The 19,264-nt window shown below is 37.3% G+C and overlaps 1 protein-coding gene across 2 annotated transcripts in view; it reads right to left on the bottom strand.

The window, feature by feature from the left end:
* Positions 1-576: 576 nt before the first annotated feature.
* LOC123870286 (delta-1-pyrroline-5-carboxylate synthase) overlaps positions 577-19,264 on the bottom strand; it is a 19,106-nt gene continuing 418 nt past the window's right edge. The window contains exons 1-10 of one of the 2 annotated variants that reach the window (XM_045913522.1): positions 15,949-16,193; positions 6,953-7,129; positions 6,315-6,458; positions 5,197-5,304; positions 4,588-4,758; positions 4,076-4,264; positions 3,488-3,680; positions 2,229-3,233; positions 1,611-1,748; positions 577-1,051 (exon numbers count right to left, since the gene is read on the bottom strand). In XM_045913522.1, the coding sequence (XP_045769478.1) occupies positions 930-1,051; positions 1,611-1,748; positions 2,229-3,233; positions 3,488-3,680; positions 4,076-4,264; positions 4,588-4,758; positions 5,197-5,304; positions 6,315-6,458; positions 6,953-7,129; positions 15,949-16,053 (2,352 nt within the window). In that variant the 5' untranslated portion in view covers positions 16,054-16,193 and the 3' untranslated portion in view covers positions 577-929. Of the gene's footprint in view, positions 1,052-1,610; positions 1,749-2,228; positions 3,234-3,487; positions 3,681-4,075; positions 4,265-4,587; positions 4,759-5,196; positions 5,305-6,314; positions 6,459-6,952; positions 7,130-15,948; positions 16,194-19,264 lie in introns of those variants that run through there. The other variant, XM_045913521.1, reaches the window with a different exon arrangement.

Here is a 19,264-nt window from a genome sequence, read left to right as displayed (position 1 = left end):
AAAGAATTAACGCGAGACTAGTGAAAATAGAACAGAAAAGAAAATAGAACAGAAGCTATTCATTAGCATGGCGGAACGATCTCCTCCTGGATCAGTGGCATAACTATGCGATCCTAGCCTAGGCTATCCCTATCGTCCTTGGATCACCATAGGACGATAGGCTTGGGACGCCGAAGGGAGAATTTTGTGACATAGTTACTGTATGGAGCCGTTCGCGCTTTAGTTTTTACGCGAATGCTTGTGGCTCCATATAAATCCCATAATATCGCAGAAATTTGCGGTTGAATCGCGCGGGGAAATTTCGTAGTGCGGGCTTACCCTTACCCTTCTATAAAGAAAATGAATTTACTCTATGTAACTAAAAGCATATTTAGATTAGGCGGGGATTGAACACTCGGTTTACTTCAAAATATATTCGATGTAATTACCTATTATAAAAAACTAGACACTGTTAGTAAACTAAGACTTATTCTTGTTATAAAAACATTAAAAAATCTGAGATAACATGATTCGATTTTCTTATTAAGTACTAGATATTTTCCATTTTATACTAAATGTATAAGTAAAGTTAGTAGATAAATAAATATTTTTCGCTTTTATTTACAATTTTTACATTAAAATTTACTATCTCAAAATTCGAAAACACAGTTATGTATTAGTTAAACTTTATACAAAACGATGAAATTATACTACTTAATTAAGATATTTAAGTTGGTGGAATGTGGAAATCCCTGAGTCCAGCAGTTTTACGTCCACGTCAATATTATATAAGTCTACATTTACTTACTAATTTACTAATCTCTTAGGTCTTTGAGTAAAGCGTATTACGATTCTATTTAAGTTCATTAACGCTTATATTTAAATTTAAACAGAACGTTCGCAAAATTTAAGATCAAAAAGTTGCGGGTTCTGCAGAAAATGTTCCTAAGTCAATTGACGGGTAATTTTTCGTGAACCCAGTTTCGCTTTCCCTCGTTGAATTCAGCGGCCGTGTGATCCGTGCCCTCGAGAATCCATTTCGTTGTTAGAAGGCCTTCAACGCCGACTGGCCCTGAATAGAAACAAGTTTTAAAATGTGAAAAATAGATTGAAATTTGACGCCTACAAGCGCCAAAAGCATTTACCTACTGATGAAAATACGTGCGGCATAAAATTACGATTTTTTACTATCAACGACCTGACCTGAATTAAATCTAAATTACCTCAAAGGTTTGATGGGCTGGATGGATGGCGAATAGGATTATGGGTTTAATAAAACAGCCATACCCCTTCCAAGTTTTGCCGCTTCCATTTCAGACTGCATTATTGTTACTTATAACATAACGTCGGTGTCATTGTGTAGACTCCCGCTAAGAAGGATTATCGGGAATTCCACCCAAAGAAAGCCAGGGTGGTTCGGCTAGTTAATCTAATAAGACATTACTAAATTAGTGCCACCAAAGTAGTTTCACGACATTAATTCCATTATCAATTGCACGTGTAAACGTCTGATTTCGTAATGCATGCATCATGAAAATAGACGTTTACACGTGCAATTGGTAGTGAAATTAATGTAGTGAAACTAATTTCGTGCTACAAATTTTGTAATGTAAATTCCGTTTAATACAAACCTCTTGCGTGTATTCTAGCTGTGGAAATTCCGACTTCCGCACCGAGGCCGAAACGGTAACCATCAGCGAAGCGGGATGACACGTTATGAAATACGCACGCACTGTCGACTGCGTGCAAAAACTGCTTTGCTGTGGTGTCTGTAACATGAAAATATAATAGTCATATGGTTGTTTTAGGGTTCCAAACCTCAAAAGGAAAAACGGAACCCTTATATTATCACTTTGTCGTCTGTCTACACAGACTGTGTCTGTCCGTCTGTCGTGTCTGTCAAGAAAACCTAAAGGGTAATTCCCGTTGACCTATAATCACAAATTTTGGCAGGTAGGTAGGTAATAAAGCACAAAGTAAAAATCCGAAAACCGTGAATTTGTGGTTACATCACAAAAAAAATTAAAATGTAAACTAGATTTTGCAGTTAATTCTTACCAAATGGAAAAGTTAGACAAGATTGTTTTAGTAAGTCAAAAAATATCTAATTAGTCAACCTTATAAGATTCTATAAACTACTATATGTATAAGTTTCTCACATTAATAAAAGGACTTAGTAATTCAAACATTATCTTATATGTATTATGTACCTACCACAAATCACAAAATATTAAATCCTATATCTTTACCATTCTCCGTTACAATGACGTCAGTGTGTGAGCTTCCGAACTTATGAATATGTTCTATCGCCGCGTCCATGTCGCTTACAACTTCTACACAACATTCCAACGACCCGTATTCATGTTTCATACTTTTCGCTGGCGGTGGACCGAAAGTCAAATGATTGGCAAGCTTCGGGCCAGCGTGAATCTTTACACCTTCATTTTTCAGCATATTACAAATCTCGTTAAATAGATTTCCGTTTAAATGATCTTCGTGAATCAGTAATGTTTCCATAGCATTGCAAGCGGCTGGGTAGTCACATTTAGAATCTCTAACTATTTTCAGTGCTTTAACTGGATCTGCGTCCTTATCCAAATAAACATGACAAATACCTTCAGCATGTCCCAATACGGGGATATGCTGGGATTTCTTTTGTATACTTCTGACTAAGTCTGATGATCCTCGAGGGATAATCAAATCGATATGCTTTTCCATTGCTAGCAAATCACTTATTTCTTCCCTTGTCGAAACTAAGGATATAGCATCTTCTGCTCCAACTGGAGAAAGCGATTCCTTTACAAGTTCCATTAATGCTTTGTTTGAAAATGCTGCCTCTTTTCCACCCTTTAATAGAAGACCGTTAGCTGAAGCCATAGCTAAAGCGGCCACTTGTGGTAACGAATCTGGTCTTGACTCAAATATTACGAGCAAGACTCCAATGGGAACTGTAACTTGTCTGAGCATTAAGTTTTCTGCTAGCTTAGTTCTTCGTAATACGCGACCTACGTTTTCATAACTTGAATCAGCAATTTGTTTTAGTCCAATAGACAAAGTTTTTAATTTCCCTTCACTAAGGGACAGTCTGTTTAAGAGTGGTTTTTCAAGACCAGTCTTTGTTGCTTCTTCCAAATCCTTTGCATTTGCTTCCAAGATTTGATCTTTTCTGTCCAATAGCAATTCAGCCAATGAATGAATCGCTGATGCTCTTTCACTGGGAGATAGTTTTTGTAAAACTCTACTGCCCGATCGAGCTGGAAGAAAATTTAAGAAATTTTATAGTGTATTAATTTAAAATACTAGGGAATATGAAATCAGGTCAAATTCTACTGTCAGTTAAACATTGATCAAACTTAACGCATATTGTTAGCCTGAAAAGCAGTAGTTTTAATTTGATATAAATAAATAAACCAGATCTCTATTAATGTTGGAAGACGTTAAAAATTATGGCAATTAGACCGCTTTAGTTTCGTTTCCTCTCCATAGTAAAAAAATAGTAAATTGTTACCATTCTCGGCCATAATATCTACCGAAGTTGTAGAGGTGGTAGGGCAATCAGTAAAGAATGTGCCAACTTTTCGTCCACTGATAATAGTTTTGATGGCTTTCTCTTGCATGCCGTTACATATCACGACACTGACTCCTCGGGCCATGGCCCATGTCGCGGCGTTGACCTTGGAGTCCATACCGCCTGTACCAACCTGAACATTACAAAGACTTAAATAAAATTACATATTTGGACATTAATACGACGAATGGACGATTTTATGGAGTAAGTGGAGAGAGCCCTGCAGTTAAACAACATGCGACAGTCTTTTGTACGTCAAAACAATATATTATAAGTAGTTACAGAATCAGAATATTCCGATAAGAAAATCTGCAAGTAAATTATTCAAACATATGACCGTGTGGCATGTCTTAAATATCGCATTGTATTACTTTGGTATTAAATAGAATTAAAGACTCGAAATCGTACCTAATCTTGGACCACATCTACCGAAAATTCAGTCTTTGACATGATCTGTGCCTTAGCGTCGCGACTCATTGAGTTATCTCGGTTAGGTACTCTGGTTCTCCAGTATTATGACGACTTTACCTTCGATTTCTGTCCAAACTGCACTTGGTCTTTCTCCTTAGTTGTGTAGGTGTGCATCATGCGAGCCCCGTCCTCCCAGGGCGGCTTGTTGTAGATCCCGTCCACGTCCGACATCATGATGAGGAGGTCTGACTGGATCTCGGCAGCCAAGAGCGCTGACAGACTGTCGTTGTCCTTTATACCGATACCCTTCAAATAAAATAAACAAGTATTGAATTGCTAAGCTACCAAGAATTGACTGTAAGAGTTTAATTTTATCATTAGAATGTATGGGATGGTAGGTAGTTACATTATTATTTAATACAATGTTGTTCTCATCTTTTAGTCTGAGAGATAGTGCGAGTGGCGCTTTTTTATGAAGCCTATGCTTATCGATATGTAATGTACATCGTAAGACTGACCGTGTCGTTCGTGTTCACGATGGGAACTATGTTCAGAAATATCAGCTCGGAGAGGGTGTAGAACAAATCTTCCTAGTTTCAAGTAGAATATAATATTACGAAGAAGAATACCTTTTTCCCTGTGCCAGGTACAACAGTATCGTCATGGATGTACATCGGAGGACTGACCGCGTCGTTCGTGTTCACGATGGGCACTATGTTCAGAGATATCAGCTCGGAAAGGGTGCAGAACAAATTTTTCCTAGTTTCATCGTTGTAGAAATCGGGTTTTGTTACTAGAACCTGAAACAGTTTTGAACTTTTAAAATGGCTATAAACTGTTGAGCCTCAATAGCTCAAATACGTTTAAAAATAATAGGTTTTTAACAATTCCGTAGAAATTATTTGATTTCCCGGGATAAAAAGTAGCCATAATGTCACTCTCCAGGTCATTTAGTATCCATGCAAAAATCAAGTCGATCCGTTTCTCTGATACGATATGAAGAAGGACAAATCAATAAACAATCTTTAAAATCTTTAGATCAACAATATCTCTTTAATATTTATACCTTGGATCATGGATAGTAATTTTGTAGAATCAGCTTAGCCACCAAGTGAAAAGTGCTGTTAGAGCTTAAATTTTTACGAAGTTGCGAGGTTGACTAGTCTGTGGAAAAGGTATAGGTGACATCTCGAGTAAAAATAGAAACTTTTTCACGACTATCTCGTATAAAAGTTTACCTGAGCAATTTTTACGTTATATTGCGAAAACATAGCGTCGTACATCGCCATCAACTCCGACTGTCCGACGGCCGCCGCCGCGCGAGGGTCCAGCGTGCTGCCCGCGTCCTAAAACAATAACATCGCATAATTTAACATAACATCGACTGATCGTAACATAACATCGACAGGATTTATCATAACACGACATAGGCTGTTACATTTGATGTTCAGCTACGTATTATTTGTTTAACTAAATACTTTTTAAACCTTTTTAATTGAAAATATTACATTAGAACTTAAAGCTAGCATCATCTAATTATTTACTGTACAAATCATGCATGCGTGGACTGGTGCCAAGAATATTGGCTGCATTTCCACACTGGACAGCCAGGCGGCTCCTGGTCCTGATGCAGTGTGAGGGACACACGGGGCGAATGTGTCAACGCACGGGACCCATTAGGATCCATCTCCGTTCCAAGGGAATTAATTGCCGTATAATTTAACATAACATCTACCGATTGTAACATAACATCGGCAGGATTTATCAGAACATCGGCGAAATTGAACATGCCAGTTATCATAGCTCAGAGAATCTATTTGGAAATTCGATTTGAAGGCAGATTCGTTTTCATATGAGAGGGTTTACAAAATTGGACGTATTCACTCGAGCGCTTGGTGCACTATTCCGACTCAAATCTGATCCGAGGGAATACGAACCGAGAGACTGGATTCGGGTGTAACTCGACCATCTCATCTAGATTTACGGCTCGTTAAGTACCCAGTATGTAATATTAAGATGTATTCTGTGGTATTTTGGTTCTTCTTGGTAGAAAGGGCATTCCAAACCAAAACTATCTGAACTGGTGGGATGTGATGAGCCAATAATAGAAAAACGGAAGCAGGCTAACCTGGAAAGGGGCATGGTAGTTATAAGTCCATACCCCTAATCGGATTCCACGCGATATGGTCCACATATTGTATCGATAAGGGTTTGCCATTTCTTTTGCTTTGAAAGGATTCCGTGTTTTTTGTCATACTGACCTTGCCCGAAATTGAACTCAAGACCTACCACTTAAGACCACAGCAGTCATCACTATCAACTGGGGGGTTGTTTTCTGCAGATTGGATGTTCTTACCTCTCTAGTATGGTCACTGGGTGAGAGTGTTTCTCTCATGGATAAAGACATGAGCAGCTCGTGGGTCAGCTTCTGCCGACCAAACGCCACCGCTCCGCTCGTCACCATGATGCACTCACGCCCTTCATGATGGCATTCTGCTACCTGTAAAGTTATTATTAACAGTTCATTAACCTGTCAGAATGATTATATGCACTAGAATTAAGGCTACTTGAGGGATCGCTTCGTGCTTTCGTGTCAAAAACGCTCTCGAAACAATGCTATCTTGTTTCTTGTTTCAATCAGCAAGTTTGGCAAGTATAGACTGGTAATAAACGGCCACATTTTGAAACATGCTTGTAGGTGTCGTTTTACAAAAGATGAGTTAACAATTAACATTGCGCCCGCGCTTGTAACTACGAGTATGTGGTCTGTGTCAGACAAACACGTGTAAGTACGAATTTGACTTCAATTTTTAAACTGCAAATGTACCAATGAGCATTGCCCATCTGAAGTTTTATAATATCTTTGGTTTCAATAAACAATATTTCAAGCGTAATCCTAATTCCTAAGAAACCAGAGACGAAAGAAGTGAGAGATAAAGAGATGACGTGCGATGTAGAAATTAATGAAGAGAGAAGATCAGAAAAGACCTTTACCTGTTCAATAATAGAAGCTAACCGTCCCAACGCCAGACCATTTCCATCTTCTCTAGTAATGACTGCACTTCCCAGTTTGACAACCAGTCTCCTGGCGTACTTCAACTGCGACCTGTCAGAGAACGTTCTCTGCTTACGCTCCGTCCCAGCTAATGTCCGCTTGTCTACGTTCGTACCCTGAGAACAAAGATCAGACTTTAGAAGGAACTAATATCTAATCCCTTCTCATGACATCCTCTAACCTCTTACATGAGTACACAAGGAAGGCAGCTATCAGAAAGAAACAGAGAACCATAGACAAGCGTGCCACAATACTGCAGTAGGAGTGATAGGACCACGACCGCTCTGCCAAGCTGACAGCAGAGAAGAATATAATTATTTTATTATTTATTTATAACTAGATGATGGTTTTTAAAAATTCCGTGGGAACTCGTTGCTTTTCCGGCATAACAATTTTTGCCTTAGATGTCAATTTCCGGGACGCAAACTACCTCTGTACCTACCCGATTTCATATAAATTGGATAAACGAATGAGCCTTTAAGAATCCCGTGGGAACTCTTTGATTTTCCGGAATAAAAAGTAGCCTATGTCCGTCCCCGGGATGTAAGCTATAACTCTGTACCAAATTGCGTCAAAATCGGTGAAACTGGTAAAACTAGCATACAGACAGACAGACACACTTTTGCATTTATAATATTAGTACTTATAGGCCTACATAAGACCACAACCACCCGACTCGAAAGAATATCCAAGAAACACCAAGAAAGCTTGGCAAATCCTACTCTTAACTTGTTAAGACACACTGAAAGTTTTTAAGAAGGTATAAATCTTGCTTAAAGTTTTCCTCGATTCGGTTCTAAGAGTTGCACAGTTTAGACCCGGATAAATCTCTTGGGTCCATTAAAAAGTTTAATTTGCTCTCTATTTGCAAGCAGGTAGTAAGAGGTACGTGCTGGGTATATCGTATTTTAACGACAGCTGTAAGTATGCTTAAATACACACTACTGGTAGATATAATCACAATTCTATTATATTTGGTGATTTGTCGATATAATTAAATCTTTCACCGACAATGTAACAATACACACTCCCAAACACACAACACCACACAAATTTTCCAGAACACACTCAACGTTTCAGTCCAACACCGGGCATCCTCAGGAGACGTAGACTCCACAATCCATCGCAGAGAATCTTTGCAATAATGCATAGTGGGGTTGTTCTAGAAGATTTGTGTGGTGTTGTGTGTTGGTGTACATGGCTTGCTTTTCTTGCTTCTATAGTAATGGTAGGGCTAGAGATACTGCACGGTATACTCAGTATACTTTACAGATTTGTCTGTCTAGGAGGATTGTAGCGAATTAAGCTTGTGATTCCTTTTTTTTTGGCCAAACACGTACAACGCGGGCCCTGCAAGTGTCTTCCTACAATTTTTTTTTTATACAAATTGATTGATTCACCATTACTCCTTAGCGAAGAGATTACGTACTTAAGTGTCCTTTTAGGTAGGTCCTATAGAGAATTAAACAAAACCAATAGCAACCACGAATACTAGAAAGTTGGGATTATTCCTCCCTAAGGGCTGACTTTTTGAATTATTATTACCTACTGAGATCTTAAGTGCGAATGAAAATGAACATTTTCCCTCAATTATTCCGAGATTATTCGAAATGAAGATTTAGTCCTAACTAAAGCCCTTTTACCAAAGAATACTTTAAGATAAGCATTTATAGATAAAAAACTCCTTTTCTTTTCTGGGCATTTTCTCAGGTGGAGTGAAACCGTACCTAATTTTAGGGTACTAAAGTTTATAATGTTTTTATATGTATGGTTTACTTACGGCTACTTACACTAATACATTAAAAATAGTACTTTTTATAAACATACTAGAGGATGTCCGCGACTCCGTCTGCGTGAATTTAGGTTTTTTAAAGATCCCGTGGGAAGTATTTGATTTTCCGGGATATGCCAATTACAGGGACGCAAGCTACCTCGGTACCAAACATACAAATCGGTTAAGCGGGTGGGTTTTTCGCAATCCCGTAGGAACTCTTTGATTTTCTAGCTAGTTTATGATAAAATATTAAATTGATTAAGTAATAAGTATATAAATCAGTTTATTTTACTGACGACAATTGTACCCTTGACCCTTATTATGATGGCTCCCGATTATAAATAAAGTTAGCATTTTATCATAAATCGTATTCGTAGAGGCTTGATCACGCAAACTTGATCATGTGAGGAAAACAGTTTGCATCATACTATTTTTTTAAAGCGCAACTTCTGTGTTTTTTATTGGCTTTTTAACGCCCGACCCAAAAAGAGGGGTGTTATAAGTTTGACGTGTGTATCTATGTATCTGTGTAGTGTTCTCAGCTATAATCGAAGAAAATCGGTTCAGCCGTTTGAAAGTTAGCAGCTCTTTTCTAGTTTTTTGAGGTTTTTGTGTCGGGGGTTTTTTAAATTTTAAGTTATCTCTTAATCTTCTTTCTGAACCGAGAGTCTTGATATACCTACATAATATTACAAGTGGCACAAATTATTGTTACTTAAGTATATTAAAATAAAATTATTATCAAGCTGCAAATTAGACGATATAAATCGATAATCGTATCAATTAATTATTACATTGTAATTTTGTGCACAGTAAAGAATAATTTAAAGCAAAAAAAGTCAGTTAACAAAACGTGGGGGTTAAGATTGTACCAGTGATTTAGGTTTTTTATGGTTCCATCCCAGTACCATTCTGTGTCAAATTGAATTATTTTCAATGTCACTGACCCTTAGCATCGAATTCACAACTTTTCAATAAACGCAATCACGAAAAATTAAATGAAAAACACAGATCACTGTCAAACTACAGTCATAGTATAAAGAAAGATTCAGTAGGGTGATGACTTTGACATCGAATGACGACCACCGACCACGACAACTCTTCAACATAGGGCCCGTAGGGCCCTAACTCCTTTACTTCTCCTCACTTACCGCACAATTGCTCTGTCTAGACGGCTTTATGGAACCTCTGTATGTAATATAATTTCCTTACTCTGTGCTACGGTGGTATGTAGGTCCCTGTATAATTTATTGTATTTAATTAATCCCATTCAACACTCAGGGAGGTTCAGACTTATGGAACATAATCTCAATAAAGGTCCTAATTGTAATTTCAAAACGGGTGAGAATCGTGAGATGGTCACCAGCTGTGGGGGGACTGGAAGGGCGAATAATCGCATAAAACACCCAGTTTAACATCGCCGTTAAGTAAACATACGGTGGGTGTAAAAACGTCGAGTTTTTTTTTTTCAACTCAGGCGAAAGAAAAGTTTCTACAGTATTGTGGTCTGATAAACGTGCTTTGATAAAATGGGTTGTCATTGACCGTGTTCCTGATTGTACTATTATATTACAAATATAGGTAGTTGTTAATCTTAAGCCATAAAAAATCGAAAAATTTAGGTAAGTAAATATTTTATTTTGTACCTACTGTGTAATTTTTATGTATGTACAGTGTACACCATTTTTTATCATTTTTAGGGTTCCGTACCTCAAAAGGAAAAACGGAACCCTTATAGGATCACTTTGTTGTCTGTCTGTCCGTCCGTCCGTCCGTCGTGTCCTATTTGACTTAATATTACAATGATGAAATAGCACACGATATTCGGGGACAGGAAAACCTGCCTCGATCACAGTACGAAAATAATATCGTATGTTTTAACAGTATTAAATCTTTACCCTTTGATCCCAAGCGAAAATCTCCCTCACCTGTCTGAAATAAACGCATTACCATTATGGCTTTTGTCCAATACGGCTTTTTGTTCCATCGGATTTTGTTTATGCAATTTTAACACCAAGCCGCGTACAAACTCTCTATCTGTTTTTCTTTAAGTAAAAGCTATGATCCATACTGCTCAGATACAGTCGTTTTTGCTTTAACTTAGGTACAGACTAAAAAGCGAAGCTTTATCCTTACTAGGAGTACAAACTAAAAACTAACGATACAAGGAAAAACCAAACTTATGAGGCTTTTAAACTTAAATTGAAACTTGTGGCTCACTACTTAAGAATTATAAGTAATTACTTACTTAAAGTTACGTAAAGTTAGCAATACTTTTGATAATTCAATATTTTTGGGTCTTTAATCTATATTCACCCTTAAATTGAAACATGATTGGATATTATTATTACGTGGATAATTGGATATAGTTACAATCACAGGTTGCAATTTTCAAAAACGTCATGACATTTTCTTTTGTTCATTAACTTACCTATTTTATTACTAAGTATAATTTGATTACTAAAGGTATAATATGGTGTTTTCTCCAGTCGCTTTTTTTCATAATCATAATCATAATCATTTATTTGCTCAAATGTTAGGTTAGCATAGATTTTACAATTTATTTTAGTGTCACTACACTTGCCATGTAATGGCGTGCAAATATTTTACATAAGCAATGTAAACCACAAAAGTTTACCTTTTAACTCAAGAAAGGAAAAATGGTTTATATACGAGATAAATATTTTTTGAGTAAAAATGTCCGCACTGATGAAAATACTAAAAATAAATTTGACCGAATGTGTATGCTACTTTAAAGTAAGAATCGTGTTCGACCTTTCGTGGACGTTGACAATCAGTCCAGGCTAGATTAAATTATTACCCTATCCAAATGCTAAGAACAGGTAGCCATGTCTTTTTCCAAAAAGGATTCGCAGATCATTGCTCATTCCCATTGGATAATAGCAATGCTATTACCGATCCGCCGCGATCGATAATCATAAAACCAATAAGCTACCTACTTAGGTACATAAGTTTGGAATAAAAATACGGTACACAAGGGTTCTTCTCGGTAGGAAAGGCATTCCGAATCAGTGGTAGATTCATTTGATGAAAACATCGTGAGGAAACCTGCATGATGGAGTCTTAACAGGGCTCTCTCCGTCACTTACTTCATACAATCGTAGTTCCAATTTCATTTGAATATTAAGCAACCAAAGTCCATAAAATTTTGCAGACATATTCTAGAAACTAATATCTGTGCCTGTGGTGTTTTAGATTTTTCTAAAAATATGTAGTTTTAAAATTACAGGGGCTCAAAGATTTGTATGTGAATTTTTAAGACCGCGTAACGTTGAAACCGAATATTTTAACAGAAATCTGGAAAACCACAGGCATAGATATTAGTTTCTAGAATATGTCTGCAAAATTTCATGGACTTTGGTTGCTTAATATTCAAATGAAATTGGAACTACGTTTGTATGGAGCGAGTGACGGAGAGACCCCTCTTAAGGTACCTACCGAGCTACCGACCTTTTGACCGAGACTATTTTAAGAAAATACGCATGCTCGTTTGCACACACTACTTTTGTATTGAAATGGGATAGCAACTAAATGATTTGATTTGGTTCTGATGCGACAAATGAAACGTGTCTCTACAGACGCCATGACACTCAAACCGCACGTGTATGCGTAATTAATGCAATTGGACCTTGCCCGGGCTCGACGCGCCGCAATGTTCCTATCGTACCAATTACTTCTATTATCTATTTATACCCAGTACAAATGGATAAACTGTCTGATAGACAATATAACATCAACAACTTAACTAACTTTGAATACCCGGCTGAGTTTTTGTGGCCTCTTCTCAGACTTGGGCGCGTTTGGAATCCTTGTAGCTTTAGTTTACGTAATTAACTATCACCTCTATGATATCATCTTTCAAAACTAACAAATCCGAAAAACAAAAGGCGTACTACTTTGAATAAATGATTTTGACTTTACTTACTTTCTAGAAACCTAAGAGGATCGTCTAGTAGTTCATATAAAAAGCGCTGCCATTTTTCTCCCCGTAAATGTAGGCCAATTTTCATAATTTTTAGAAATACTGTAAATGTAATGATTCTCAGATATAATGATTCTGTTGACAGATCACAGATTCTCGTGTTTAACAGGTCACTTTCTCCATACAATCGTAGCCCCAATTTCATTTGAATATTAAGCAACCAAAGTCCATGAAATTTTGCAGATATTTTCTAGAAACTAATATCTGTGCCTGTAGTATTTTAGATTTTTCTAAAAATATGTTGTTTTAAAATTACAGGGGCTCAAAGATTTGTATGTGAATTTTTAAGACCTTAGGCGTAAGAGGCGTAACTTAATACGAAACCGAATATTGTAACGGAAATCTAGAAAACCACAGGCATAGATATTAGTTCCCGGAACCTTTCTACAAAATTCCATTGAGTATGATTGGTTAGTATTCAAATAAGAAACGAACTACATTTGTATGGAGCGAGTGACGGAGAGACCCCTCTTAATCACGTAAAGGAAACAACCAGACAAACGTCAAACAGATTTTCGTGTTTAATTACACTGTGGAAGTGAAGATTATGTTTGTTGTTAAATACCAACATTTAAGTGAGTAAGTAAATACTAAATGTACCTATTTTATCAATGTTTATATTATAGTCAATGTCCTCCTCATAGGTTAATGTCATGTTTGATAGGAAAATGATAACAGGATGAGTGTTATAGTATACCTATCATATTATATTACTCTGTTATAAATGCAATCAACATTATAACAAAATCCTCAGCTTCATATTTGTACCTTTTAGCGTGGATACCTTGGGGCCGTGGGGACCGGGCCTCGAGCTCTTTTTGAGGAAATTTCGAAAAGGGTTATCGAGTCAACCAAGGACCCGAGAGCTGGCAGCTACCTTGGGCAAAGAATTAGTTTGGCCATCAAAAGGGATGCTGCCAGTATCTTGGGTAGGTACAATGCCTCACTGCGGTGGTCTCGATAGGTTTAACATCTCACGGGTTTTATTAAATTCCATAGTAACTATAGCACGCGACAGATCAAGATGGCAATTGGGGTGGGGACGTCCCGCACAGTTACAAGCCTCCACACTAACCCTGTGCGGGATAACGCGGTTGACGTGCGGGTGTGCGGGGCGCACTTGCCTTATACATCGACTAGCTGATGCCCGCGACTTCGTTCGCGTGGATGTAGGTTTTTTTAAAATTCCCGTGGGAACTCTTTGGTTTTCCGGGATAAAAAGTAGCCTATGTGCTAATCCAAGGTATAATCTATCTCCATTCTTTTCAGCCCAATCCGTCCAGTAGTTTTTGCGTGAAGGAGTAACAAACATACACACACACACACACACACACACACATACAAACTTTCTCCTTTATAATATTAGTGTGATTGCCATCTCGCCCTGTCGCGTACTATAGTTGTCAATAATTTGTATGCATGATACAGTAATATTACACAAGCGTGTATCATCAAGCACCCAGTATCTATCTAGTAAGTTACTCATATCTAGACAAAGCGACGATTAGCATGTTGTTTACAATTCATAAAGTGCATAGATAGATAATAGAATTCAGTTTAAGTGTTTCCGTGTTTACTTCAATATTTGCGTTGGAAATGATACAAGTAGAATTATTGCAATTAAATTAAACAAGTGTAAATTAAAAATTTATAATACCCCCGACGAGTGAAGGTTACAGTAACTAGAAAAGAGCTGATAACTTTCAAACGGCTGAATCGATTATCTTGGATTATAGCTAAGAACACTCCCGACCAAGCCACCTTTCAAACAAAAAAAAACTAAATTAAAATCGGTTCATTAGTTTAGGAGCTACGATGCCACAGACAGATACACAGATACACAGATACACCGATACACAGATACAAACGTCAAACTTATAACACCCCTCTTTTTGGGTCGGGGGTTAATTAAATAGAATAGAATAATTGAATAGAATTATTCAGCACACAAAATCTATCTACTTAGGTACAATTTATACGTAATATTTCTATTTACAATGCCCCTATTCAGAAACTCAAGCGGTAAATCAGATGCTTCCGATGCTAAAGTCGCTGAGACTCTAGCTTCGTCGGAAGCATCTGAGAATTTCACAGCTAGAAAAGCTTGTTTATCAGGCGATAGTAACCACCATGTTTGTGTACCTACCCATTCTATAAGTTAAAGATATTGTTGCTGTAAGCTGTTTTAAGCAATGAGTGATAGAAACGCGTAAGCCGAACCCAGCTTTGAAATATCTGGCAAGGGAAATTTGGAATTATATAATTTCCAAATTTTCTCTGGTCTGATCTGCTGGGAGGCTTCGGCCGTGGCTAGTTACCACCCTTACGGCAAAAGACGTGCTGCCAAGCTATTTAGCGTTTCGGTACGATGCCGTGTAGCAACCAAAGAGATTTGAGTTTGATAAAAATTGTCATACCCACCATTTCCAGCGGGGTAATTACTGAAAAATAGCCTCAGCGGCTATCTTTCAGTATTAGACACTAAGTTACCGAATTTATATACTCATTTTTAAATCCATTGAAGGTTTTCTACGACAAATTTTTTTTAACGCCCATTGAAACAGCAATGTAGAACCAAGCAAACTCAGTGGCTATCATGTAGAAGTTAGACACTGAGTTAGCGAATCACCTAGCTGGTTAACCATTGCAGTCCAGGGCTAACTTGTATATAAATAGAAATAAAACATAGACGTGGCGCGGACACGTCTCTACCTACCATAGAACAAAATTTCGTTAGCTATTACCTACACAACAAGGCTCGCAAACGCGGGCGTCACCACGTCGAAAGTCTAGGAAGAATAATTATAGCGTAGGTAGGTACATAAACCTAGGCGCCGCCATATTTTACTGTTTCTATACCTAAGTATAAATAATAAGTAAGTAAGTATAAGTAATAAGCCGCGCCGCGCGGCAGTGACGTACGCGCGTCGCGGCTGGAGAGAATATCGTGCGGGGCGCTGACGCGACGCGCAGTTCCGCTGCAGTTCAGTTCGAGTGCGTGGGCACCTTAAACCGTGTCGCCGGATTCAGGTGGCGCAAGGCCGTGGCGTGTGGAAGTCTCTACAAGAGACCTATGTCCAGCAGTGGACGTATATTGGTTGATGATGAGATCTAAGCCTTTGTACTTAGTCTCTCCTAATCTAATTTTCTTAACTCACCTCTAGACTAAAAACAATCTTGCTTTCCGGAAAGGAGTCATACCCAATCACAGAGTAAAACCTTCGTCCGACGACGTCTCTCGCCAAGCGACGCACGCGCAACATTTTGCACTCTTCAACAAACTGACTACTCGAACCGCCCAAACACAAAATTATAAACTTATCACAAAACAATCTTTTTCCCTTTGTTTTTATATTTCGTTTATTGACATTTTATTCCACGTCCGTCCGTTCGTCAAAGATAAACGTACCGAGCGAAATGAGAGCACTTATCAACAATGGATGTGATGCTGACTAAATATTGAACTTTGAAATTATTTTGACAAACAAAAGATTATACTTATTTAGCTCCAACTAGTGAACGCTAGTGATTCCTTGGCATTTCAAGGCTCTGTAATTGTTTTAGTTGCTACTTAGCGTGATAAACTGAATACTTACCTACTAATCCATACCTACTTACGTATCTAATAATGATTTGACCTTAATTAGTTTACTTAGGTAATCGAATTGTTCTTGAAATCATTCGACAAGAAGAGGGCAAAACAACTAATTTCATAAAGCAATAATAATAAATAATAGGTGTCACAAACAGATATTTTGTTTGGTAAACAACAGACATCTCACCAAACAAGAATTGGATGGCTTTAAGAATGTGCAGATAGAATAGAACACCAACTTTCACTTCATGGGTAAAGATGTGAACAAAGAGATGCAAGGTTGTTAAGAAGACCTAACAAACGGTATACAAGAGATATTGTTGGGTTTACGAAATCAACAAGAAACAAGTTTCAATGAGGGGGCAAAGTAAAACTTGGCCGTAACAGCATCACCGGAGGGTTTAGCTTTAACATACATATAAGCTCTACCAGAGAGGGCTCTAAGGCTCGATGGTATCGAAGGCCAGGAAGATGCATTTGGAACCGTTAAAATTAAATCTACGTACCTACCTAATTAAAATCATTATCACCATTGCATCATTATCTTAAACAAGTGTAAATTAAAAAATTTAACACCCCCGACAAGTGAAGGTTACAGTAACTAGAAAAGAGCTGATAACTTTCAAACAGCTGAACCGATTTTCTTGGATTATAGCTAAGAACACTCTCGATCAAGCCACCTTTCAAACAAAAAAAACTAAATTAAAATCGGTTCATTAGTTTAGGCGCTACGGTGCCACAGACAGATACACAGACACACAGATACACACATCAAACTTATAACACCCCTCTTTTTGGGTCGGGGGTTAAAAAACAATTATTGACGATCAAAAATACCATTGTACCTACCTACACTTTGTGATCGTCAAATTATTGAATTATTTTTTGTTGAATAAATGTTTTTAGTTTAAGGTAACTTCTTCCTAAAGGTGCCTATAAGATTGAGGCTCGAACTTCGGCTTAGGATGACTGTGGGACGTGTGGTTATGTGGTGTACCTACTTACCTAGTCCTCATAAAAAGCCGATCACCCGCCTGGCAACGACACGATAAGCGTCATCTTTAAATTAGAGCAATATGTAACAGGGAAGGCACTAACCATGACACAGTTTTTACTTTTTTGGGAGTTAGAGGTCCAAAGCATACCTATGTCAACATAAGTTTTTTGTAAATAAACATTATTATCTACCTATCTAATTAATAACCATCAAAGATACGATGGCCAATGGGCTACGATGGGCTTAGTGGCCAAATGGACAGAATATGTTAATAAACGAACATGATTATTTTAATATGATTATAAATCAAGTTGTCTATAAATTAATTGCACGCGCTGCACTGAGTAGGTACCTATGGGTAGATACTTTAGCGACCGGTTTGTTGACGCTTGTTTACATAAACTGTCCTCAAGGGCCTAATATCTAACTCACATATTAATATTGCAGGCGATATAATTTTATTTGCTTTGAACCTGCAATAGCACTGCAATAATCCGTCCACCACAAAGGTATAATAATATTTTGTACACCGCGTACCTACCTACCTACCTACGATGGATCGAGTAAAATAAAATGATCTACATATCTTTTGTTATTTGTGATGTCTAGTGTCTACAGTACAATCTTGCCTACAGGTTAATGTCTATTGTCTTGACCAGAGCTGTCCTGGTACCTTCCTTCCTGCGAAGTTTCTGATTACAAATCCTGATTGATTTTGCCTGTAACCTTATGAAATCTGAAGCAATTTATTTATTAATAAATAAATTCCCAACAATCATTGATGTTACATACTTCAAAGTCAAAATGATAATAGGTATCTATACGTAATTTTTCGTAAATATGTTTGTCGGATTATTTGTTAGTTTTTTTTAATTTATACACTAAGTGCGCTTGTCTGCAATCAGATTTGCATGAAAACTTACCTACTATATGTCTATTGCGGTTACTTAAGTAGGTACCTTGAGGTACCTACCTTGAAGTACCAATGAGGAAAAAAGAGTTTCTCGCTGATTTTTCTCAGTAAGAAACGTCCCACCAGACAAAGCCAAAAACAATTTAGAAAATCTCCTGCTGGAACTCAAACTAGGGATCTTTCATTACTCGTAGGTACGGAACACCTCACCACCTCAGCACAGCGCTAAGGAGGTGGTCAAAATATTATTGGAATAAAAATAGTGTCAATATCGAAATAAAAATATTCTATTCTACAATTTCTACTTCATTTCAACGCAGACTAGTGCGCAAAAGCTAGTTTTATCATAACACTGAATGAACTTTGATCTAGCAAATAATTTTCCTGCGTATAGCAAATTGATATGCATCGCGTTTCAGTCTTGCTGTTTAAAATAGGTACCAAAATATCAAAAATGTTTTTTTCATATTAGGTACATATTTGCTTATGCATACAAAAAGTAGGTTACCTCTATAACGTAGCCCTCCGCTAATAAAGTGTTTTTATAAATTCCAGCGGAACTGAACCGGGGCATATTTTTAACATTTTTGTATTTAAAAATAATTATCACTTTTAATTAATTATTAAAACATAGTATTAACTGTCAATAATAATCAATATTAATTATTAAGGCGTATTATTAATTTTTTATCAATATGATAATGACTGTATCCTTTGAAATTAATACAACAATTATTTTTTAGATACAGCTACCTAAGTACTTGAAAATAAATCAAACTCGTATTCTTCACATTAAAGCTTTTTTGTAGGAGCTTTTGTTCTGTGAATGCACTGCCTCTGGTTTGGAGTGCCTTCCCTACCGAGAAGAGCCAGCAAGAAACTCGGCGGTTGCTCTTTTCAAAGATTCTATTTTAAACTTGTATATTATAACGTTTTTAAAATTTGTAAGCATTTTCGAGACTTGAAGTA

The sequence above is a fragment of the Maniola jurtina genome, chromosome 12, assembly GCF_905333055.1.
Source record: "Maniola jurtina chromosome 12, ilManJurt1.1, whole genome shotgun sequence".
Lineage (NCBI taxonomy): Eukaryota > Metazoa > Arthropoda > Insecta > Lepidoptera > Nymphalidae > Maniola > Maniola jurtina.
The sequence above is the reverse complement of the archived record's forward strand: the minus strand, read 5'-3'. Positions and strand labels throughout refer to the sequence as shown.